Here is a 26919-nt window from a genome sequence, read left to right on the forward strand (position 1 = left end):
TTGTACATAAGCGGGTATAAAACGCGGCATCCTCATTTTACAGTAACATGTGCGGATCACAAATCTAAGGCCATGCTGTAAAAACTCACTTTTCTTTTTCTTCTGTTATATTTCAGCCTGGCTATGGTTTATTCACATGCCACACTCATATACTAACAATCTTTCGGCGAATTGAATCATATTAAAATAATACTGCCATATTTATTTTATCCAAACATTACACTAGTCTTGGCTAACATTAATTTTCATGAGCGCTTTCAGTTTCATTTTATACAAAGTTTCTTTTGTCCTTAGGCATGTTGTAATGTTTGTAATTTTAATTGAATGGAAAATAATCCTCTAACAATACCTGTGGAGAAGCATACAAAACTGTTTGGAAAAATCGTGATCTGTGTTTTACGTCGTCTATCAGTCTGAGCTAACACTGATGGTCATGCACCTTTATAATGTGATCTTTATTTGTTTGACTTTAAAGTATGAATCTGTCGCAATTTACTGGGTTGTCAACTGTCTGTGTTATTTCCAGGCTGTCCAGTTAGCACGATGAGCAAAGTGGTAAGTGCACATGAAATGCGCATAGGTGTCACAGGTTCAATCCCTGCTTCTGGTCCATGTGAGCATGATTGGTGTTCACCATAGTGAACAGGCGGAGCTTCCTGTCGGTTCTCCATTCCCTCAACCCGCCTCCTACAGCATGAAACCACACATATAATAGGATAGATCAGGCGTGGAAGGTCCTCGTAAACTTTTCAATTCACAAATTATTATGTCTGTGTATTCATCACTAAAAGTACAATACATTTACTTAACAGGATCCAGTCTTGCTGTGCCTTCTTGAAAATCACCATGAAGAAGCTTAAAAATAATTTTGCATTTTTATATTTTGAGTAGAAAAATTTGAAGTAGGTTAATGTCAAAGGCATTGCCATTGTAATTATAATCACAACGATCAATACAACTGAGCTCGTGACCTTGAAATCAATTGCAACATTATAATCACAATGATCACTACAGCTGAGCTAGTGACCTTGAAAGCAATTGCACTGTCTTAGTAATGTTAAAGATCGGAATCAAACCAAAATAGAACAAGAGGCCCATGATGGCCTGAATCGCTCTACTGCTATAAACACTGTGCAAGTTTGGAAAGAATAAGATGGAAACTGTGTACTTAATCGCGCAAACAAGGAGAATTTTCTCAAATTCAAGGGGAGATTATTGTGTACTTATTTCTCCGATACTGCTCATATTCAATAGGGTTCAAGTCCTCATTGATATAAAGATACTGTGCAAATTTGGAAATGATTGGATGAAAATTGTGGAATTAATTGCGTAAACAAGCGGGATTTCAAAATTTTCTCATATTCAAGGGAAAGTCATTCTGGACTTATTGTTTCAATATTGCTCTTTTTAAACAAGGGCTGTTTGTAAAACATGCCCCATATGGGCTGTCAGTTGTAGTGGCAGCATTGTGTGAATATGTTTTTTGTCACTATGACCTTGACCTTTGATCTATTGACCTGAAAATCAATAGGGGTCATCTGCCAGTCATGATCAATGTACCTATAAAATTTCATGATCCCAGGCCTTATTATTCTTGAGTTATCATCCGGAAACCATTTTACTGTTTTGAGTCACTGTGACCTTGACCTTTGACCTGAAAATTTATAGGGGTCATATGCCAGTCATGATCAATGTACCTATGAAGTTTCATGATCCTAGGCCTATGCATTCTTGAGTTATCATCCGGAAACCATTTTACTATTTTAAGTCACTGTGACCTTGACCTTTGACCCAGTGACCTGAAAATCAATAGGGTTCGAGTCCTCATTAATATACAGACACTGAACAAGTTTGAAAAGAATCTGATGAAAACAGTGGACTTAATGGGATAAACAAGAAAAGGTAACAATTTTACTATTTCGAGTCACTGTGACCTTGACCTTTGACCTAGTGACCTGAAAATGAAAAGGGGTCATCAGCCAGTCATTATCAATGTACATATGAAGTTTCATGATCCTAGGCCTAAGAATTATTGCATTATCATCCGGAAGCAATTTTACTATTTTGAGTCACTGTGACCTTGACCTTTGACCCAGTGACCTGAAAATCAATAGTTTCATGATCCTAGGCCTAAGCATTCTTGAGTTAGCATTTGGAAACCATTTTACTATTTTGAGTCACTGTGACCTTGACCTTTGACCCAGTGACCTGAAAATCAATAGGGGGTGAGTCCTCATTAATATAAAGACACTGAGCAAGTTGGAAAAGAATCAGATGAAAAGTGTGGACTTTATCGGATAAACAAGAAAAGGTAACCATTTTACTATTTCAAGTCACTGTGACTTTGACCTTTGACACAGTGACCTGAAAATAAAAAGGGGTCATCAACCAGTCATGATCCATGTACCTATGAAGTTTCATGATCCTAGGCCTAAGCATTCTTGAGTTATGATCCGGAAACAATTTTACTATTTTGAGTCAATGTGACCTTGACCTTTGACCCAGTGACCTGAAAATCAATAGGGTTCGAGTCCTCATTAATATAAAGACACTGAACAAGTTTGAAAAGAATCGGATGAAAACTGTGGACTTTATCAGATAAACAAGAAAAGTCTAACACACGCACTCACGCACGCACCATGACAGACACCATGCCATCCCATAAGCTCTTCTGCCTTTGGCAGTAGAGCTAATAAAACATTCCCTGTTTTATGTTTACATGACATGCAACTCTCATCGAACTTGATAACCAGAAGGTAACAGATTTCATTGCATAAACAAAGCAGGGCATAAAATACAGTGAATAATTTTTGTTATTGCACTTTATTGAGAGTAACAGTTTTTCAACATGAGAAACCACAATATAATATATAAATTAGCAGGTCTTTTGGAAAACAGAGCTAAACACATGTGCTTAAAGTGTGGTCCCAGATTAGCCTGTGCAGTCAGCATAGGCTGTCAGAAATGACACATTTCACCTAGACTGGATTATCTTTTAGAAGAGACTTCCTCTGAACAACTTTCCAAGACAGTGAAAATGTTGTCCCTGATGCAGACTACACAGGCCAATCTGGGAAATACTTTTCACACATGCTTAAGCACTGTTTTCCCAGAGACCACCTAAAAAGAAGAGTAGAATACTCTGGTACAACCATGCTGAAATCATGCAATCATACTTCCATACACATACATGGAACTCGAATACCTCTGGTGTAAATATGATCTTTATGAGTTGAATATAATAAATATTAATAAGTTAACATGAATAGAAATATAAATACACAAGATGTTTTGCTTCAAATATTTCACACAATAAGCATACTGATATATTTCACAAAGAATCTAATAGCAGAATTCAACGCTATCAAGCAACAACACGAACACCTTAAGAACAGTTTTATGAATTTTGTCATGTTCTAAATTTCACATATTGTAATTGAAAATAATAAATACCATAAACCTTGCTTATTAGAAACATTCAGAAGAGCTTGTATATTTAAAGACATACACTATTCTAGAAGAAATAAGTACAGTCATGTATTAATCTACCAAAAAAGTATTGAGGAAATATTATTGTTAACTAAGTAACTGGAACAATTAACTGAATTTATCAAATAACAAATTGCAAAATAGATAGATCTACAGTTAATTACATTTAAAGGAATGCAAATAATATCAATATTTGTTTGGCAAAACAGTTATATGCTTTAAGCACTCACACTTATGTTATACAAATATATTATTAAAGACAAACATGAACAGGTTTAAAAAAGCTACAGTGAACCCCTTTATATATTTAACTATGAGCTGGGTATTGGGAAAAAATGGGCTTAATACATGTGCATGAATTATCAGTTTTTCCAGAATATCGCTCACATTGAAGCAGTGAAACTTAACCCTTTGCATGCTGGGAAATTTGTTGTCTGCTAAAATGTCGTCTGCTGAATTTGTAAAATTAGCATTTTCTTTGATTTTTTTCAAAGAATACTATCAGAATAGCAAACAGTTTGGATCCTGATGAGACACCATGTTCTGTGGCGTCTCATCTGGATCCAAACTGTTTGCAAAGGCCTTCAAAATTCAGTTCCCGCACTGAAAGGGTTAAATTCAGTTCTAGAAACTCATTTAAAATAAAGGGGTATTAGCAAATAATAAATATTTGGGTAATTGAAACTAGAACTGTAAAGCATTTTATCACATGCTATACTCTGTTTCCAATGTAATACAACCATTACATATTTTTTTATATTACACATGTGTAATACAACATTTTTAAGCGTTTTCATTGGCTTAGTTTTCTTTTATTGACCAATCGCATTTTGTTATTTTGCTTGGTAAAAGCTGAGGCATTCCAAATGACGTCAGGAAATGTAAACAATATTCTAGATATATCATTATGTTTGCATAAATATTTATTTAATTTGCTCATTTAAAAGCATGTGATAAAAAAGATCTGACACTCGTTGTCATATCATACCATATTTGATTAAACTCGTCCAGGAAATTTGTTAGTAAGCTCGCCAAAGGCTCGCTTACTAACAAAATTCCTGAACTCGTTTAATAAAATATGGTATGATATGACAACTCGTGCCAGATCCTATATTTAGCAAGTTTCCAAAAAAATAATATTTTAAAATGCTTCATTTGTTTGTTTTGATTAGATATTGAAAGAAAACTAAGTTGTTGGTGTTTTTCTTTTTTTAATTACATAGACAGTGACATTGGCCCCACTTATTTTATATCTAATGCCAAGCGAAGTTTCAATACAGGTTATTGAGATAAAACCTTTTCTCTATAATGCATAGCTGTGACTTTGACCCAACTCACTTCAGACACAATAAAATGCATGGTCTTGATTGATGGTACCTATGTATAAAGTTTCCTTATAAAAGCTGCACAAATCCGTTTATCAGTAACTGGGTGGACAGCATTGTTATATTTTTTTGTAACTGCAAACTTGGGTCATCTTCATATCCCATAAACAATCCCAAGTAAGGTCTTGACATTTGTATTGGTATCTGTAAATGGAGCTTTATTAAATGATCTCCAGCCGACAACCAATCTAATAAACAAACAATTTGGTTTTGCATCAAAATGATACTTGAAGCGCCAACATCGTTTTCACAAGCATGAAATATCACTTCTACTCAGCAGGCAACAAAGTAAAAACATTAAAATTTTGTCATAAGCTACCTCTCTTACTTGATTTTAAACTTTTCTTATGAAAATGTACATATTTCAACTTTAAACCAGTTATTTTACGACAACTCTGAATTTAACATTTTGAATTTATGATGATGGAATTGTCAAAAGATTGGCATATATCCACAAATACACATTACAATTCTTTAATTATTTTAGCATTCAACTTTATAATGAGAAAGATGGATTATTTAATATCATTCTTAACGTACCATTCAAAGCACCCTCTAGCTTGTCATAGTATTTGGTACTTCAACACTTTTATTTGGACATCATTCAGATTAACATTTTCCTTGGCAAGTTGTATAGCAGGAAGAACTGCAATTAGTTGACAGTCTAACCAAGAAAATATAACAATTTCTTTAACAAACTATAAATGCTGAACAAAGCACACAGCATAGAATTTCTCTAACTTTCCAATGCATCTAAAACTTTCATAATCTGTTGTTTCACAATTTTTGTTGCCTCTCCTGCAGTTGGAATTAAACATCGGTCCCTGTTGGTTATTCTCACTCCCGTATCTTCATTTGTGCCATAAGAAAATGTGATCAAGTCTGGATGTTTCTTTTTCGAGGTGATTTTCACTATTGATGCCAGGGCTCTGCGACTTTGTATTATTGCCATGCCTTTCTTTTTGGGGATTTCACGTAAAATGTAGAGGTGTGTGTCCATTACTAACAGGTAACTGCATGAAACGATACACACAAATTTTAGTTTAGTCAATATGCTCAATTGCCAATATCATTATATTCAGAACAATTAGATAGCATTATGGAATTAACTGAAAAACCTGGTTGCATATTTAGATGTGTTCTAAAAGGTGGGCAATTTTGGGTATGTGGGCTTTACCATGTCGTTAGCAATTTTGGTTTAGTTTTGAATTCTTGTGATATAAGTCTATAAGCCAAGATTGTTTAATGAAAAACCAAGCTAAAAAGTAACAAGGGCTGTTTGTAAAACATGCATGCCCCCCATATGGGCTGTCCGTTGTAGTGGCAGCCATTGTGTGAATACGATTTTTGTCACTGTGACCTTGACCTTTGACCTAGTGACCTGAAAATCAATAGGGGTCATCTGCGGGTCACGATCAATGTACCTATGAAGTGTCATGATCCTAGGCAAAAGCGTTCTTGAGTAATCATCCGAAAATCATTTTACTATTTCTGGTCACCGTGACCTTGACCTTTGACCTTGTGACCTAAAAATCAATAGGGGTCATCTGCAAGTCATGATCAATGTACCTATGAAGTTTCATGATCCTAGGCGTATGCGTTCTTGAGTTATCATCGGAAAACCATTTTACTATTTTGAGTCACCGTGACCTTGACCTTTGACCTAGTGACCTCAAAATCAATAGGGGTCATCTGCGAGTCATGATCAATCTACCCATGGAGTTTCATGATCCTAGGCGTATGCGTTCTTGAGTTATCATCCGGAAACCATTTTACTATTTCGGGTCACTGTGACCTTGACCTTTGACCTAGTGACCTCAAATCCAATAGGGGTCATCTGCAAGTCATGATCAATCTACCCATGAAGTTTCATGATCCTAGGCGTATGCGTTCTTGAGTTATCATTCAAAAACCATTTTACTATTTCAGGTCACCGTGACCTTGACCTTTGACCTAGTGACCTCAAAATCAATAGGGGTCATCTGCGAGTCATGATCAATGTACCTATGAAGTTTCATGATCCTAGGCATAAGCGTTCTTGAGTTATCGTCTGACAACCACCTGGTGGACGGACCGACAGACCGACCGACAGACCGACATGAGCAAAGCAATATACCCCCTCTTCTTCGAAGGGGGGCATAAATATCAATACCTGGGATGAAGGAAGCCATTGTTGTCCAGGTCCCGACACTGGCAGGAGTAGACAATCTCTGGTTTCTTGAGCCACGTGTCCAGGCTGATTACCTCCCTTTTCTCGTCATCAGACTGCTCCACAAAGTCCTCTCCTGAAAAAACAGGCAACATAAGAAATATAGAGAATGCTATGTCAGTAATAATGATAAGTTTATTTAGGAAAGCAAGAAAACTGTTGCAGGACTGTTTGAGCTGTAAAAACAGCCATAATTTATCTAATTGTCTCCACCCTGTGGACACCACACCATGGTATATGTTGTTGTTTTAATAGGTTTAAACATTCCATCTTGTCAGGTCTTCTAAGAACACCAAGTTCTGACTCAAACCATGAAATGTCCTGAAATCGTCTCAATAAGAAAGAGGCTTTTGATGTAGTCAGGTAAAATGAATATGTTCAGGGGTCGTATTCCAGAAGCATCTTAAGTTAAATTATATTCTTATCCTTAAATTGGAAAATTTTCTTAAGTGTTTCATTTCCTATTGCAATAGTTTTGCATCAAGAATTACATCAAAATAACATCATTATGTCAATGTTATTTAAGGAATACAAAAGAAACATGTGATTCCTTATCTCCTAAAGAAATACAAAACATTGTAATTTTGAACTTATGTGAAATTATTTAAGAAATTACTTAAGGTGTTTTTGGAATACAACCCCAGAAGTCCCAAAACTGTTATTCTATAAAAGGCCTGGTAAACTTGTTAATATTACTGTCACATATATATTACAACTGGCCACTCAACTACAAATTGGTACTTGACAGAATTCTCACTGGTCACTAAGGCGCGTATTCTTAAAATTATTCATCATTTTACTGTCATCTTGCTAAGTCTGATGGACTATCATGGAGACTATTTGAGCCTCGGTCTGGGAAAATTGGACTTGATGCATGTGAGTAAAGTGTCCTTCAAGAGCAGCCTATGCAGTCTGCACAGGCTTATCAGGGATGACACCTTCCACTTCTCTGGACTTTTATTTAAAGGAAGTCTCTTCTAAACAAAAATCAAGCTCAGACGAAAAGTATCGTCCCTAATGTACAGGTAATCTGGGATGACACTTTAGGCACATGCAATAAGCCCAGTTTTCCGAGAATGAGGTTCAGTTAAACATCATAAGACCTCCTACCTTCCTCATCATCACCTATGGTGAACACGGAGGCCATGTTTCTGTATCGCTTGCCCAGCCTGTCAGTGTTGCTCACGTGTCTCTCCTCTACATTCATCTCGTTCTTGATGTAGTTGCTCAGTTTCTCCTTCATCTCTGAAGACTTGCTCTTCACCACACTGGACAGTCGCCCAAACAATGAGTCGCCCGTAGCACCCTGATAATAATCATATAGATAAAACGAGTCCCCCGTAGCACCCTGATAATAATCACCTGAGATCTAAAGTCAAGGAAGGCATTGAAGGGGCATGTGTTGATTAAGAAATAATATTTTTCTATCATGTTTTTTTGTCGAATAACCCACAGTAAGGAGTATAGATGGGTAGGAATTAAATCACGAGTGCGAAGCATGAGTGATTTGATAACACGCATCTATACACCTTACTGTGGGTTATTCAACAACAAACCATCATAGAAAAATATTATTTTGATTCTAACACGATTCTGATTGATTTGGTTCAAGCTTTTGGATGTGAACTATATTTTTCAATACTCTGCCCTTCTTAGTACAAAGTTCACTATTTAGTGAATTGAATTGAACAAACATATAATGTCGTTTTCATTCATAAATATTTTGCAAATGACGTCACTTTCATTGAGAACAAAAATCGTAAAAACTAAATGACGTCACAATTATTGATGCTACTGAAAAGCTGACATGCTATGAATGTTTTCTTAATTTCGTTTCCTAACAAATAACATTCTTTGTAGGCGTGGTTGTGCCACTTATCACCAAATATACATTTTGTTGTTTCATTACATTTATGAACATGCTACATTTATTACATTTCTTTTAGAGTGGGTTTTAGCAAATGCATTTTACTGCAATATTTTCTTTATTAATGCGGAACTATTTTTGAAACATTAAGCTCCGCCCATAATAATTGCAGAATAACACACACTTGATTTCCTTCTTTGTATATAGAAAACAAGTCGCGTGCCGTGTTAGAATATTTTTTCTCGTTAAAATACATGTTTCTAGTGATAAAAGTAATCACCCTCGATCTGAGGTCAAGGGCAACACTGATGAAACACATGGATAATTTTTCTCTAAAACAAATGCCTTGAAATTCATGTTGGTAGTGATGTAAAATAGTCATTTGTAGTATATGTGTATAAATCAATAGTGACAGTATTGAAAAAGTGATGCTTTGTAATAGAAATGTGATAAAATAGGAATTTGAAGATGGCTATTTAAAATTATTTTAAATGATTTGTTTGATACATTCTTGATATTGTCAAACATCACTTTGAATAAATCCCATAAACCTTTTGAGTAAATATTCCATAATAGACATTTGAACCATGTTTGTCAGAATATTTTATCCATTTATAAGTATTTTGTTCAGGGAAACATTACCTCGACTGTGTTTCTAAACACTTCGCCATTCTCAGCGTCACTGAGGTTTCCAATTTCCGGTACACAGACAATACACTGCTTTGGGTTGTGGTCCACCATACCTTCATTAATATGGCTGCCGAGGAGATTGTGTAGGGCTGTGTGAAGCAAACGTATTCATTGTTTATGGAGTTGTTTTAATAATACTCAAATTAAAAAAAAATATCATGATAAAGATTTTGGGATAAAATCCAGAAATAATTGTTTGTCAGCATAGGCTTTTTTCTTGTACATGATGGAGAAAAATCTGTAACTTGTTGGTAACAACTAAGTCATTTAATGCCTGAACAGACATCTATAGCAAAAAAAGGACAATGCGGGATAATTTTGTCTTAAGATGCAAGTAAGATTAGTAGGTAGTAGAAAAAAATAAGAAAAGTAATTTGCTTGCATAAAAAATTTGAATCATTCTCCAATAAAAAAAAACCCTGAAATTTCTTGAACTGTACATCACACTGTAAGTGTTTACTCTAAAATTTGCCAAATTAGCCAATGGCGTATACTACACTGCATAACCTACCAGCATATCCCCCGCGTGCCATGCTGACATACTGCTGGTGTTTCTGCAGGAAGTTGGCCACCACCATGTTCACATACTGGTCCTCCTCATCACGTCCACTGCCCACAAAACACAGGTGCTCTCCCCCTGCTGCCGAGCCTGCGCACATTAGAGCAAAGTGCAAAGCAAAGTGAAAATGGCTATATGCAACCAGCATAACACTAGCACAGGCTGCCAGTTACTGCAAAATGAAGGCATTAAAAATTAAATTTAGTAAGAACAGTCTGTAATAATAATTGATATTGGAAGTGACTACAAATGCGTCAAAATGTGTACCTAAGAGGTAAAGGATTAACATAATAAATGGGAGGATAGATGTGTTGTTTTGTAATGGGTTAATAAATTTGATCACACATCACATCTAATTTCTATTTTTTTGCAATTGTTCACCCATCTCTGCATAATGTTAATATGCCATGACGTTCTTAAGTTATATATTTGATCAGATATAAATGTTGACAATCCAAGTGCCAAACAAGGGCTGTTTGTAAAACATGCATGCCCCCCATATGGGCTCTCAGTTGTAGTGACAGCCATTTTGTAAATATGTTTTTTGTCACTGTGACCTTGACCTTTGACCTAGTGACCTGAAAATCAATAGGGGTCATCTGCCAGTCATGATCAATGTACCTATGAAGTTTCATGTTCCTAGGCATAAGCGTTCTTGAGTTATCATCCGGAAACCATTTTACTATTTCGGGTCACCGTGACCTTGACATTTGACCTAGTGACCTGAAAATCAATAGGGGTCATCTGCCAGTCATGATCAATCTACCTATCAAGTTTAATGATCCTAGGCATAAGCGTTCTTGGGTCATCATCCGGAAACCATTTTACTATTTAGGGTCACCGTGACCTTGACCTTTGACCTTGTGACCTGAAAATCAATAGAGGTCATCTGCGAGTCATGAGCAATCTACCTATCAAGTTTCATGATCCTAGGCATAAGCGTTCTTGAGTTATCATCCGGAAACCATTTAAATATTTCGGGTCACCGTGACCTTGACCTTTGACCTAGTGACCTCAAAATCAATAGGGGTCATCTACAAGTCATGATCAATCTACCTATCAAGTTTCATGATCTTAGGCATAAGCGTTCTTGAATTATCATCCGGAAACCATTTTACTATTTTGGGTCAGAGTGACCTTGACCTTTGACCTAGTGACCTCAAAATCAATAGGGGTCATCTGCGAGTCATGATTAATATACCTATGAAGTTTCATGATCCTAGGCCTAAGCGTTCTTGAGTTATCATCCGGAAACCACCTGGTGGACGGACCGACAGACCGACCGACATGTGCAAAGCAATATACCCCCTCTTCTTCGAAGGGGGGCATAAAAATAGTAACGCAGGTTTTCCAAACAAACTGGTTATAAGAAGTAAGCACTTATATGCATGTATATACAAAAATTGATGACTTTGAGACCTTGATTGTATAATATATTAATATTATCAACACTTTTTAGTGATGACATATATCATTTAAATTTGATCACTTGAGAAATTGGAAAAAAGTCACTTAAAAAAATTATAAGAATTTATGTGGACAAACAGACTGATAAACTGACAGATCAAGTGACTCCAATAAATCAGCTTTAAACTTTGTAATAAAAAAATATACAGTATTCAAGCAAAGTGATTTTTTTCTACATGAAGAGGATAACATGAATTAAATTACAATCACAATAAATGTGATAGAGGCTCGATAATCATGCTTTTCACGATTGATAAATATTATTGTTATTGTCTACTTCCATTTGTCATTACAATCAAAGTCTTAATAGGACATTGATAGATCCCTACACACGCTAAGATGAGCCATATAATGTTAACAACATCAGATTTTACAAAATATAGTAGAATGTTTATTTAAAAAATATATATAATTCAATCATTCCAAACAAGCAGGGGAGGCGAAATCAACTGTCTGTATTGTCTATGTTTTAACATAGCATGAATTTACAGATGAAAAAAATTCACAGAATTTTCTTTTAATTGAACTCCAGACATACTGAAAATAGCTTTTTCAAAGCATACAACCAAGCCAATAATATGAGCTAACATGAGATTTGGTCAACTTCAAAAAGTGAGTCTGTGTCTTCAATGCATGGCTTCATCTCACACTTGATTTAAATGTCTTTGAATCATACTCGCTAGCAAGTGCATTACCTACCTGCCAATATTGCCTGCTGCTGTGCAGAAAATAGGGCTTGCACAGCTGTGTTGAACTCCTCAGGATTTTGTAGCATCTGCAATCAAGATAAAAAACATAGTATCTTGGTTAGCACAGCTTCAAATACATGAGATCATTGTAACATGCACAGAATTGAATAATGTTTTTAGATATTTTTAGAAAAAACAAACAAGAGTTGTCCCAAGACTATTCTTCCACTTCAATAGTAGAACGAACTTTTTCTGCCAATTGCCTTAAATACACACCACTAAGCCGTATTTGAAGTTGAATATCTGTTGTAATAATATAGAATATATAAACTAAACTATGAAAATGTATAAATTAAACCAAAAATGTGACAATACCAAGAAATTAGATTTGCAAATTTTTATCAATTTATTAACCTGAATTAAATTTACTTAATTATATTTAGCAAAGTCTGTGTATAAACTACCTACACAGAAAATTAAAACACTATAACTCAATTAAGACTAAAGTTAATTAGGGGAAGTGGAAAATCCTTTCTGTATCTGTGATTCTGTGACCTTGACCCCAGTAGAACCAAATGCAAGGCCTAACAAGATCAGAATTTAACATTCTTCAAACACACTTTTTGCATAATATCTCCCTCCTCAATGGAGTGAATGTAACCTGTAAAGCAATGCATCCAGGATTAGTAAACAAGATTTTTATTTCTATGTAGTAAAGATAGCCCATTTTGATTTTCATTTATAGAACATTTATTTATTGTTTTGGTGAGTCTTAAATTGTAGAATATATTCATTTGGACAATGACTATTCCATGACCACTTTGTTTCTTTACATGTAAACACTGGCTGGTTAAAGAACATTTATTGATAAAAAAGTTATTTATGAGAAAGTAAGTACATAGGCTAATAACTGAATTTGTGTAAGTTATTAAATGGAAACTGTATAAATTGTTTAGTAAAAGTGGCCTTGACCTTTTATACCCAACTAGCCCCAAATGCTACGCCATGCTAGGTCAACATGCCATCAAGAGTTTTTGCACGAAAAAGCTTTAAAGTAGCATTATTTCTTCTAAATTGCAGGTCAGAGTTATTGGACTTGGTCAGTGACCTTGCATGAAGACATGTGTGAAGTATGAATTGAATATATGAAATTGTTGCACTCAAACTTAAAACTATATTTAAACTGGCACACACAACCTTAAACTGACCTGTTTATTGAAAAATGGGCATAATACTACTTGAAGGCTGGACAAAGTTAAAGGTCTCTGTCAGTGACTATTTATACAGACCCTGGACCCTGTAGTTATAGCATGCAAATGTTAACCTGATTTTCAATACACATAAAGGGGGGAAATTCTGCTAAAATGCAGGTAAAAGTTATGCTTAACTATACCATTAAGAAAATGTCTTTATATTGAACTTTGTTCTGGGAAAACTGAGCTTAATGCATGTGAGTAAAGTGTCATCACAGATAAGCCTGTGCTGTCCACACAGGCTAATCTGGGAAATTACTTTCCGCCTTTACAGAATTTTTGGTTGGAAGAGACTCATTTATAAAAAAAAAATCCATAAAAGCGTAAAGCGTCATCCCTGACTAATTTGGGATGACACTCCGGAAAATGCATTACACCCAGTTTTCACAGAACAGACTCTTTTGATAAAAGAACTGCATATATCCCCTCCCGATGATTAACACCAGAACAGAACACTGTACCAGGTTGGCATCAAGGTGCATGGCAGTCTGCAAGTGTCCACTGTTGTACTGGTCAGCGGGCCTACAATCCACCACGAAGTACCGCACACCATCACCCTAGAAAACAAGCAACATGGTCAGTGCTACCTACTGACTGCTGACCATCATCCTAGAAAATAGGCAATATGGTCAGGGTTTACTACTGACCACACACTATCTTCCGGGAAAACAAACAGCATGGTCAGTATTACCTCAGACCATCACCCTATAAAACATGTTCAGTGTCCCCACACCATCTCCCCAAAAAGAACAGGAAACATGTGTTTACTACCGACAAACCACATACCATGATCCCCCTACAAAATACCCAACATGTCAAGTATTTACTATTGACGTGTTTTCACTGAGTGTTGCATCAACCATGGAAAAGAGCACTGGTGAAAAGAGTCTGTTGGAAGAAGCGCCTGTGGTGGATTTTACAAATATGATTATCATGCATAAGCTTTTCAAAATAATTTGTATACAGTACCAACCAAGGCAAGGGACGGTCTAGTGTAAAATTTAAGAAAGAAGTACCTTCTCCCTAGACTGGCATTAGGGAGAAGTCTGGCAAAATTAAAAAGAAGTAAAGCTCTATGTGCTATATTATATATATTTTGTTAGATTACCGGGTAAACTTTTTGAAAATACTTAATACACTATGTTCATTATTATTATTTCTGAATTCACATCAGGTATCAATTGATGTGAAACCATTATTTTTGCCAAAAATTAATTTTCATATATTTTGCCAGAAGACTGGTTGCCAAATTTAAGTTCATTAAAATTATTATCTTCAATCTTAACAAGGGCTGTTTGTAAAACATGCATGCCCCCCATATGGGCTGTCCGTTGTAGTGGCAGCCATTGTGTAAATACGATTTTTGTCACTGTGACCTTGACCTTTGACCTAGTGACCTGAAAATCAATAGGGGTCATCTGCGAGTCACGATCAATGTACCTATGAAGTGTCATGATCCTAGGCAAAAGCGTTCTTGAGTTATCATCCGAAAATCATTTTACTATTTCGGGTCACCGTGACCTAGACCTTTGACCTTGTGACCTCAAAATCAATAGGGGTCATCTGCAAGTCATGATCAATCTACCTATGAAGTTTCATGATCCTAGGCGTATGCGTTCTCGAGTTATCATCCGAAAACCATTTTACTATTTCGGGTCAACGTGACCTTGACCTTTGACCTAGTGACCTCAAAATCAATAGGGGTCATCTGCAAGTCATGATCAATGTACCTATGAAGTTTCATGATCCTAGGCTTTTGCGTTCTTGAGTTATCATCCGGAAACCATTTTACTATTTCGGGTCACCGTGACCTTGACCTTTGACCTAGTGACCTCAAAATCAATAGGGGTCATCTGCAATTCATGATCAATCTACCCATGAAGTTTCATGATCCTAGGCGTATGCGTTCTTGAGTTATCATTCAAAAACCATTTTACTATTTCGGGTCACTGTGACCTTGACCTTTGACCTAGTGACCTCAAAATCAATAGGGGTCATCTGCGAGTCATGATCAATGTACCTATGAAGTTTCATGATCCTAGGCCCAAGCATTCTTGAGTTATCGTCTGACAACCACCTGGTGGACAGACAGACCGACAGACCGACCGACATGAGCAAAGCAATATACCCCCTCTTCTTCGAAGGGGGGCATAAAAATAGAAATTGAGACTAAAACAGTGTATCCATATAAGACATTTATATCCAACATAATCCAACCTTACGCCTGTTTAGCAATCTAGATAAATTCAGTCACTAGCATAACACAATGGGGAAAACACCAGACTAAGCACAATTGCGGTAATACATTGTATTACAGAATAAATAATTAAACAAGAGCAGTCAGAGGAAAAAAATAAAAATAAAAAATTTGGGGGGGGGGGGGGGTGGGGGTAGGAGGGGGGGTGGGGGGGAGTTGAGAGGGGGGGTATAATGTTGGGTGTGGTAATTTATTAAATGATGTTTAAAAATAAACAAGAGCACCGCCTTGCGGGTGCAGACCGCTCATCTATTTTCTTTTTTAAAGGTGAAGGGACTCTCATTTTCAATCACAAAGGAGGGAGGAGTGGAGTGACGAGGGCTGTATAGTGTGGGGTTGTGCGAACATTTATTACATTCTCTTCCAAAAAAAGCGCAAAAAAAACAAAAAAAAAACAAAAAAAATCCGGGGGGGGGGGGGGGGCGGGTTGGGGGGGGGGGCTTAGGGGGCGATGTGGGGGGGGGGGGGAGTTTGGGTGCCGATGGTTGCGACGGTATTTCAACATAACCATTTTTAAAAAAAAAATGGTGGGGTATGGTATTCGTTGTGAGGGTGTGGTCGGTCTGGCTAATTTGTGAGATGATCTCTAAAAAAAAAAAAAAAAAAAAAAAAAACAAAAAATTTAGGGGGGGGGGTGGGGTGGGGGGGGGGGTATAGTGTGAGGGTGTGGTGGTCATTTGTGAGATGATCTTAAAAAAAAAAAAAAAAAAAAAAAAAAAATAGGGGGGGGGAGGGGGGGGAGGGGGGGAGGGGGGGAGGGGAGGGCACGGGGGATGGTTTGGGTGGAGTCTATTGTGGTATGTCAGGTAAGAGTAGTTTCATCAAAGTATCAATCAAATCTAATCATAAATAAAGAAGTTATGGCAATTTTAGCAAAATTTAATAATTTGACCTTGAGAGTCAAGGTCATTCAAAGGTCAAAGTAAAATTAAAGTTGCCAGGTACAGTAACCTCATGATAGCATGTAAGTATTTGAAGTTTGAAAGCAATAGCCTTGATACTTAAGAAGTAAAGTGGATCGAAACACAAAATTTAACCATATATTAAAAGTTACTAAGTCAAAAAAGGGCCATAATTCCGTAACAATGACAACCAGAGTTATGCAACTTGTCCTTTTACTGTACCCTTATGATAGTTTGTGAGTGTTCCAAGTATGAAAGCAATATCTATGATACTTTAGGGGTAAAGTGGACCAAAACATAAATCTTAACCAAATTTTCAATTTTCTAAGTATAAAGGGCCCATAATTCCGTTCAAATGCCAGTCAGAGTTACATAACTTTGCCTGCACGGTCCCCTTATGATAGTTCATAAATCTTGCAAGTATGAAAGCAATAGCTTTGATACTGTAGGAATAAAGTGGACCTAAACACAAAACTTAATCAAATTTTCAATTTTCTAAGTATAAAAAGGGCACATAATTCTGTCAAAATGCCAGTCAGAGTTACATTACTTTGCCTGCACAGTCCCCTTATGATAGTTAGTAAGTGTTGCAAGTATGAAAGCAATAGCTTTAATGCTTAAGGAATAAAATGGACCTAAACACAAAACTTAACCAAAATTGTCAATTTTCTAAGTATAAAAAGGGCACATAATTCTGTCAAAATGCATGCCAGAGTTATCTAAATTTGCCTGCCCAGTCCCCTCATGATAGTAAGTAAGTGTACCAAGTTTGAATGAAATAGCATTGATACTTACTGAGAAAAGTGGAACTAAACGCAAAACTTAACCAAAATTTTCAATTTTTTAAGTATAAAAAGGGCACATAATTCTGTCAAAATGCACGCCAGAGTTATCTAACTTTGCCTGCCCAGTCCCCTCATGATAGTAAGTAAGTGTACCAAGTTTGAATGCAATAGCATTGATACTTTCTGAGAAAAGTGGACCTAAACGCAAAACTTAACCGGACGCCGACGCCAACGCCAACGCCAACGCCAACGCCAACGCCAACGCCGACGCCAAGGTGATGACAATAGCTCATAATTTTTTTTCAAAAAATAGATGAGCTAAAAATTGAGGGGGTGGGGGGGTAGGGGGGGTGAGAGAAGGGTATAATGTGGGGTGAGGTAATTTATTAGATGATATTTAAGAGAAAACAAAATTGGGAGGGGGGTCAAGTTTGGAGGGGGGAGGGATTCTGGTAGGGGCATGGGGTATTGTTTGGGTTGAAGCCATTGTGGTATTCAGGTAAGTGTTGTTTTGTCAAAGTAATAATAAAATGTGATCATAAATAAACAAGTTATGGCAATTTAAGCAAAATGTTCAATTATCTAAGTGTAAAAGGGGCCATACTTATGTCAAAATGCTTGATACAGTGGTCTGCTCTTGTTTATAGGTTGGGGTCATGTTGGTAAACAAGTATGCAACATATAAAAGCAATATGTCAAAGGATATAGGAAATATTTGGGGTAGTACGCAAACTTTTACATAGATTTATCAATAATATGCATATTCTAAGTATGAAAGGGGCAATAATTATGACAAAATGCTTGATAGAGTTGTCTGCTCTTGTTTATAGGTTGGGGTGATGTTGGTAAACAAGTATGCAAAATATTAAAGCAATATGTCAAGGGACAATGAAAATAAATGGGGTAGTACGAAAACTTAAACATTTGCTGCATATTCTAAGTGGAAAAGGGGCCATAATTATGACAAAATGCTTGATAGAGTTGTCTGCTCTTGTTTATAGGTTGGGGTCATGTTGGCAAAGTATAAAAGCAATATGTCAAGGGACAAAGAAAATATTTGGGGTAGTACGAAAACTTTAACATTTACACGCAGACGCCGGGGTGAGTAGGATAGCTCTACTATATATATTTCATATATAATAGTCGAGCTAAAAATCTTGCAACACTACAATTAGAAACAGCAATAAAAACAAAGGCTTCCAAATTATTGACTAATGTAGAACTTGGTTACTTGGGCTTTATCTACAGAGGGAGATAATTTGAGCATTGTTCTGTGAAAACTAGGCTTATTGCATGTGTGTAAGAGTCGCCCCAGATAAGCTTGCACAGGCTAATCAAGGACAACACTTTCCACCTAAACTGGATTTTCTCGACCAAGATACCCCTTTCAAACAAAAAATACCATTAAAAAGCGAAAAGTGTCTAAAAGCAGAAAGTGTTATCCCTGATTAACCTGCGTTGACTGCACAGGCTAGTCTGGGATGGCACATGCATTAACCCGAGTTTTCCAAGAATGCAGATTGTTTAAAGGCCACTTAAGTCCCAAATTCTACTTACACCTACCCCAGCCATGTTGTTGATCTGTAGTAGCTCACTGGCACCCACGGGCAGACACAACATCTGGGACAGCTGGGTATTAATTTCCTCGTTGGCCCTTGTGGTGCCCAGGTTGGAACCAAACAGAGGCTTCTCATAGTCCTGGATGGGAGAATGATGTGTGTTATTTGAGCCTTGTTCTGAAAAACTGGGCATAATGCATGTGCGTAAAGTGACGTCCTGCATACTGCACAGGCTAATCAGGGATGACTATTTCCGCCCAGACTGAAATTTTATTTTTATAAGAGGCTACCTTTAAACTTAAAATTCCATAAAAGCAAAAAGTGTCTTCCCAGATAAAGAGTTTGCAGACTGCACTGGCTAATCTGGGATGACACTTTCCGCACATTCATTATATTCAGTTTTTCAAGAACAAGACTCATTTGTTTGCACAATATTTCAACATTATTTCACTAATATCATGGCTGTCAGTTAACGTATCCACACTTCTGAAGGGTAACCTGATTAACCGGTACTAACAGCGCATTGTAATCACAGTAAGTGAAAGATGGTCTACTTTAATCCAAGGAAGAAAATGGAAGTAGAAATTAACAATTTCAACAATCTTTGTGAAGGTATACATAATAATTGCAGGTTGATATTGCTGGAAACAGGCATAACCTACCCTTCTAAATGACTGGGGTGTTTTTGATGCATAGTACTGAGCCAGTGTGCAGAAATCTTCAATGTCTTCAGCCTCCAGAGCAGAAGGGAATGATGATATCAGTTCTGAAACATACAGTAGATTCAATATTTAAATACCAATTATACATTGTTACAGTCAATCAGTTAAAACTATGGAATTATAATTTAAGATGCAAAGTGTACATTACCAAGTATAAAACAGCTTTCTGCAAATGATTAAAAAAAAATGGCCAATAAATATTTTAAGTTTAAAGTACACTTTCATGAAAACAAAGATATTTTAACAACTACAAGAGAGCAAATTATAGTATGAGTTTTAAGTTTTTAACAAAGACATTCAACTAGAAGAAGACTTTCCACAATGCTGGTCAATAATGGGAAGAGTTAAAACAAAGAGAATCAAATAAAGTAAGATTTTGAACATAGAGCATCAACAACAATGAGGGTTTTAAACAGACTCTACTTGCCTACAATGAATTGTTTGTCCCTGTTCTCCGCTTCCAGGATCTGTTCTCGTGCATTCACCAGGATGACAAGGGCCATGAAGAAGCCCAGGAAGGGGTCGCTGGATTGCAGGTACACGTCCCACATCACCTGGATCACCCGCAGGTCACACACACACGCAAAGAGACTCCGGAACTTAAAACAGGTAAGCAAAATTAGCACTAGCCTGCACAGGTCACACACCAGGGCAAACAGGCTCCTGAACTGAGAATAGGTAAGCAAAACAGGTCACACACAGAGCACAGATCAGAGCATCTAAATTAGCAATAGCCTGCACAGTTTACACACCAAGGCAAACAGGCTCTAGAACTCAAAGCACATTAGCACTAGCTACAAGGACTTCATGGGTTCCCTCCCCATTGTAGGAGCATTTTTTAGATCTCCCCAAAAGACACCAAGTACTGGTTCTACCCCAGGCAATAAGCCTTGGGCTTTTGATGCAATTGAGCTGAAATAAATAGATTTAAACTAAACTAAATTTATCACTAGCTTGTTAATCCTACCAATGGCAATTGTGAGTTAGGCTAATTGGTTTTATATAGACAGGCCTGAATCGTGTCCTTGGTCTCAAGTTGTAATAGAAGAATTTAATGTGCTTGCTTGGTCAACATGCTAATTGGAGATTTGATAATGGGGGAGAAGAGGGTATGTCAGATGATCTGCAATGCTCTCACAAAAATATAGCACAACATCCAAATATGGTCTATAAAGATACGTGTTGAAGTTTAATGCATGCATATCTCACACTTCCTTGTGCATATCAAAATGGAGCAGTCAATGAGTAAAAATATCATAGAGCAATATAACCTGCTATGATATCTTACATCATGATTATAGACAGTTAATAGCACTAAAATTGATTATTGGAATAAACCCCCTTCGGAAGAAACCCCCTTCCCTAAAAACAGCACAGCGGAACAACCCCATTTCATATTTAGCATACACGGAAAAAAACAACTTCCATAGCGGAAGTAACCCCCTTCCTTAAAAACGCCATAGCGGAACAAACCCCCTTCAAGTTTTTAGACAGGCGGAATAAACCCCCTTCCGAAGTGATATCCAAAATCCATTATCAAAGTGTTGTGCCCATCTAACAGCATATGCTATGTTTTACATATGAGTGAGTATCGTAACCGTTGTTTATTTTTTTGGTGTTTTCACTTCATATATACTTATATCTGTTAATGCAGCATCAACATATCAAAACAATATCCCAGAAAGAGAAAAATAATGCATTGGAATATAAACCGTACTTTCGTTCTGACAAATGACGAAAGGACTCGATGTACGACGTGAATCTTAATTTAGTTTAAGTGCAGATTCATTCATACGACACACAGACACAATTTTGTTATACAGATCATTTCGGGACATCACGGGACAGTATATTGACATGTTAATTCTTTTCTTTCCAGTTTCAACTCAATTCAACAGTGAAAAAAGCGCATAATATCACTTTAAATGAATGTGTGAAAATCGGATGAAAGAAGTGTACCGGCCTTTTGTTCACAAGTTGTTAATGATACACATTAAATATTCAAGCTGTGAACCTCAATTCAACAGTGAAGAACGCTCATAATATCACATTAAAAGAAGGTGCGAAAAACTGATTCAAGATGTGTACCGGTCGTTAGTTCACAAGTTGTTAATTCGTCTGTTTAATGAAATTTATTTCCAAACTACTTTGTGCTGATTAAAGAAGTTTACCGGCAGTTTGTTAACAACTTGATCATGTTTAGATGGTCGTGTGAATTTTACTTGCATTCGTTAAATTGAGATTATAAGAGTTTTATATGTGTTAAATTGTACTTTTTTGATAAAAATATGTTACAATAACCCAAAATAGGCAAGAATTTTTTTACGAATTTAATCAAATGCAGCATGGGTCGCCGTGGTGTAAAGGGTATGGTGTCCGCCTAGCGCCCGGGATCCGAGTTACTGTTCCTGTGTCGTAAGAATAGCTAGCGTATTTACAAACTTTTTTACAATATATATATTCTTTCTTTATGGAAGGAGGTTTGTTCTGCTATGGAAGGGCGTTAATTCTGCTATACCCAAGATCTTGCATATATATCGGGTGTAATCCTCTTGGTGTCGAGGAAGGAACACAACTCTGGATCATGGTACTGCAGGAGAAGACGGAACAGATGGAACGGCTTGCCATTCTTCTCACAGTCTCTGCAAAATTATTATATACATTCAATTTCACATGCACTGAGGATATATACACATACTAACAAAAAGTGAAAATCAGGAAACTCTACACCTATACTTATTACTAGCCCGTTTATGCACAAACTAATAAGGAGGGAAAAACATTTTAATCTACATGCATACCAGGTGTATAAAGACAACTATCAAGAAGGCAAGAACATTATAATCTACACACATACTGAAGATATATACACAAACTAACAAAAAGGCCAAAACATTCAAGTTCCTACTATGGGTATGTACACATACTAACAAGAAGGCCCAATGTTCTAATCTGCTAACTAACACATGGGCCGTGCTGCTCTACCTAGGGGTGTGCAGCTAAGCATGTGTCATGTGGACCAGGCAACATTTATTTATGTTTAATATGTTTATCATAATTTACAAATAATAATTTCTTCATCTATGGAGGAATAAAAGGAATTATATTGCAATATAAGAATGCTTCGATACAGTGAAGGGTTCAAAAGATGCAAACTTTATAATGAAAACGTGTGGTTGACTGTTATTTTATTAACGCAACTGAAACTGACTTTAAATGACATTTCTCTTTTATTGTCTCTATGAATATTTGAAATTGAACTTTTTGTTACAGATTAATCACAGTCTTAAACTTTGTGTGCGTCTTTCTTGTTTCAAGTTTATAACATCCATTCAAAGCAAAATATTAAAAAATGTTAAAAATTCACTATGTGAATCAAATGGTAATTTGAAAATGTTACAAAATAGATACCTGCAATAGCTAACAATTGCACTTGCAGGGCTTTTTTTAAGCGGACGCCCGCTTGCCAGTGCCGGGTTAAAAAAAAGACATTTCTCTTTTGTTGTCTCTATGAATATTTGAAATTGACCTTTTTGTTACAGATTAATCACAGTCTTAAACTTTGTGTGCGTCTTTCAAGTTTCAAGTTTATAACATCCATTTAAAGCAAAATATTGAAATATGTTAAAAATTCACTATGTGAATCAGATGGTAATTTGAAATGTTACTAAATAGATACCTGCAATAGCTAACAATCGCGCTCGCAGGGCTTTTTTTAAACAGACGCCCGCTTGCCCGTGCCGGGTTAAAATCGTTGCGGGCAAGTGATTTTCCAAAGTAGATAGTCCGCCAGGCAAGTCCGCTTCGTATTAGCATAATTGCGGTATTTTTTCGACTTTTGCCCTTGTATCTATTTATTTTTCTTGGGTCAATATATTTTTTTATCAAGTACAAGTAAAACGAGATTTGATTGGTCGCTTGCGTTGTATAAGCCAATCTAAACGCTCAAAACAAGTTCTACTCGGCAGACATTTCAACATGGCGGACAGTAGCGTCCAGCCGATCTTTTCTATTTTTAATAAAAGTAACTCGAAACACTCAAAGGAACAAACCAAAACAACCGAAAAAGAAAGGAAGAGAAAATATTAAAATGAATCACGAAAGTGTAACTTTCAAACATCGGGGCTTGATGAATTTCCATGGCTTGAATTTGATAAAGAATCGCGATTGATGAAATGCAAGATTTGTCTCAAATTTGAAAACAAGAGGGCCATGATGGCCCTGAATCGCTCACCTGACTCATTAAGATCAGATGAAAACTATGACCTCTATTGTCTACACAATGTTTTTCTATGATTTGACCTAGTGACCTAGTTCCTGACTCTAGATGACCCAAATACAATCCCAATCCAGATTTCATCAAGATAAACATTCTGACCACAGTTCATAAATATTGGATGAAAACTGTGACCTCTATTGTCAACACAAGGTTTTTCTATTTATTTGACCTAGATTTTTACCCCAGATGACCCAAATACAATCCCACCCAGATTTCATCAAGAATTCTGACCAAATTTCATAAAGGTTGGATGAAAACTGTGATCTCTAATGTCTACACAAGGTTTTTCTATTATTTGACCTAGTGACCTAGTTTTTGACCCCAGATGACCCAAATGAAATCCCAACCCAGATTTCATCAAGATAAACATTCTGACCAAATTTCATAAAGATTGGATGAAAACTGTGACCTCTATTGTCTACAGAAGGTTGTTCTATTATTTGACCTAGTGACCTTGTTTTTGACCCCAGATGACCCAAATACAATCCCAAACCGGATTTCATCAAGATAAACATTTTGACCAAATTTCATCAAGATTGGATGCAAACTGTGACCTCTACTGTCTACACAAACAAATTGTTGACGGACGGACACACACAGGCACGCACACCGGACGCCGGACATCACACGATCACATAAGCTCACCGTGTCACTCATGACAGGTGACCTAAAAATATGTGTCGGAGATAAACATGAACAGTTGTGGTTAAAATCCCATAGAAACAAGGGCTGTTTGTAAAACATGCATACCCCCCTATATGGGCTATAAGTTGTAGTAGTAGCCATTGTGTGAATACGTTTTTTGTCACTGTGAATGGTGGTGGTGGTGGTGGTGGTGGTGGTGGTGGTGGTGGTGTAGTAGTTGTAGTAGTAGTAGTAGAAGTAGTAGTAGTAGTAGTAGTAGTAGTAGTAGTAGTAGTAGTAGTAGTAGTAGTAGTAGTAGTAGTAATAATAGTTGTAGTATTAGTAGTAGTAGTAGTAGTAGTAGTAGTAGTAGTAGAAGTAGTAGTAGTAGTAGTAGTAGAAGTAGTAGTAGTAGTAGTAGTAGTAGTAGTAGAAGTAGTAGTAGTAGTAGTAGTAGTAGTAGTAGTAGTAGTGGTAGTAGTAGAAGTAGTAGTAGTAGTAGTGGTAAAAGTAGTAGTAGTAGTAGTAGTAGTGGTAAAAGTAGTAGTAGTAGTGGCAGTAGTAGTAGAAGTAGTAATAGTGGTGGTGGTGGTGGTGGTGGTGGTGGTGGTTGTCTGTGGTGGTGGTGGTGGTGGTGGTGGTGGTGGTGGTGGTGGTGGTGGTGGTGGTGGTGGTGGTGGTGGTGGTGGTGGTAGTAGTAGTGGTATAAGTAGTAGTACTAGTAGAAGTAGTAGTAGAAGTAATAGTAGTAGTAGCAGTAGAAGTAGTAGTAGTAGTAGTAGTAGTAGTAGTGGTAGTGGTAGTAGAAGTAGTAGTAGTAGTAGTAGTAGTAGTAGTAGTAGTAGTAGTAGTAGTAGTAGTAGTAGTAGTAGTAGTAGTAGTAGTAGTAGTAGTAGTAGCAGTAGCAGAAGCAGAAGCAGTAGCAGCATTACAAGACCAATACTTAAGAATGATCAAATGGGAAAAGGTAACCTAGCACTGGCAGTAAATATGGGGCTCATTTACAGGTCAGATTTGGAATCTCTGCTGTAAAATGAGATTTTGAATGAATTTAAGGGAGGCAAATCTGTAATAAAAAGAACATGCATAAACCGTAGTTGTTTCCCTTGTTTGAACCATGCTAAATCCTTACAAGTTTGGAAAGCATTGGATGAAAAATTTGGACTTTATTGCATAAACACCATTTTCTCAATTCAAGGGGAGGTAATTCTGTACTTCATGGACCAATAATGCTCATTTTTTGTAGGGTTCGTGTCCTCATTGATATCAAGACACTGTGCAAATTTGGAAAGGATCGGACAAAAAATGTAGAAGATTTTTTGAAAGTTTTCACAAAATAGGCAAAAACGAATAAACATGCAAAGTTCAACATGCTCCTGCAGCCATGTTTTTTGACGAATCAAATTTCTTTGAACAACTTTTTCAGGGGAGCCTTCAAAGGTCATCCCTGTGAATTTTTTTGAAAATCCGATGAGCGGTTTCAGACAAGAAGATTTTTTAAGGTTTTTACCATATATGGTCATGGCGGCCATCTTGGTTATGTGATCAATTTTTTTTTAACAATTCTTTTGTCCCATGACCTAGGGATGCTCCACATGAAATTTAGTTGAAATTGGCTCAATGGTTTAGTAGAAGAAGATGTTTACAAATTGTTTACAGACAGACAGACGGACGGACGCCAGACGCTGAGTGATAACAATAGCTCACCCCGAGCTATCGCTCAGGTGAGCTAATAAAACAGGGCTCGACACTAACGTTGGTCTGTTGACCCAGGGTCAATAAAAAAAAGGGAGGACCAGTGAAACTATAAATTTGGTTGATCCGTCAGACCAGTTAAAAATCCTGGCCAGCTTATTTTGGAATACTGTGGAAAGCCTTTTTCATCAATAAAACAACTTTATAAGTTGATAATAAACTGATAATTTCATCATTATTTTATGCGCCCACTCGAGACCGGGATAAAACTAGCAACATATTAAAAATTCCAATTTTTCTAGATGCCCGGATGACAAAAATATGTTGTCTGATCAAAAAATCGATTTGCGTTCCACTAATGTCTCCTGACTTTGCCGTGATCGATACACAAATTTACATAAAATTCGAAGCGCTCGTATCGAGAAATAAACAAAATGGTATTTATTATTTTGAAAAGCAGCAAAAATCAGCATTTTATCGATCTTAGT

General features: G+C 36.7%; 1 protein-coding gene across 2 annotated transcripts in view; it reads right to left on the reverse strand.

The window, feature by feature from the left end:
• Positions 1–2804: 2804 nt before the first annotated feature.
• Positions 2805–26919, reverse strand: part of LOC127863364 (TBC1 domain family member 23-like) — a 49926-nt gene continuing 25811 nt past the window's right edge. The window contains exons 5-15 of one of the 2 annotated variants that reach the window (XM_052402845.1): positions 22352–22475; positions 20261–20432; positions 19774–19877; positions 19110–19250; positions 14070–14165; positions 12366–12441; positions 10152–10289; positions 9593–9729; positions 8194–8389; positions 7027–7159; positions 2805–5887 (exon numbers count right to left, since the gene is read on the reverse strand). In XM_052402845.1, the coding sequence (XP_052258805.1) occupies positions 5611–5887; positions 7027–7159; positions 8194–8389; positions 9593–9729; positions 10152–10289; positions 12366–12441; positions 14070–14165; positions 19110–19250; positions 19774–19877; positions 20261–20432; positions 22352–22475 (1594 nt within the window). In that variant the 3' untranslated portion in view covers positions 2805–5610. The remainder of the gene's footprint in view (positions 5888–7026; positions 7160–8193; positions 8390–9592; positions 9730–10151; positions 10290–12365; positions 12442–14069; positions 14166–19109; positions 19251–19773; positions 19878–20260; positions 20433–22351; positions 22476–26919) is intronic. The other variant, XM_052402846.1, reaches the window with a different exon arrangement.

This window comes from Dreissena polymorpha, unplaced genomic scaffold (assembly GCF_020536995.1).
Source record: "Dreissena polymorpha isolate Duluth1 unplaced genomic scaffold, UMN_Dpol_1.0 chrUn006, whole genome shotgun sequence".
Classification (NCBI taxonomy): Eukaryota; Metazoa; Mollusca; class Bivalvia; order Myida; family Dreissenidae; genus Dreissena; species Dreissena polymorpha.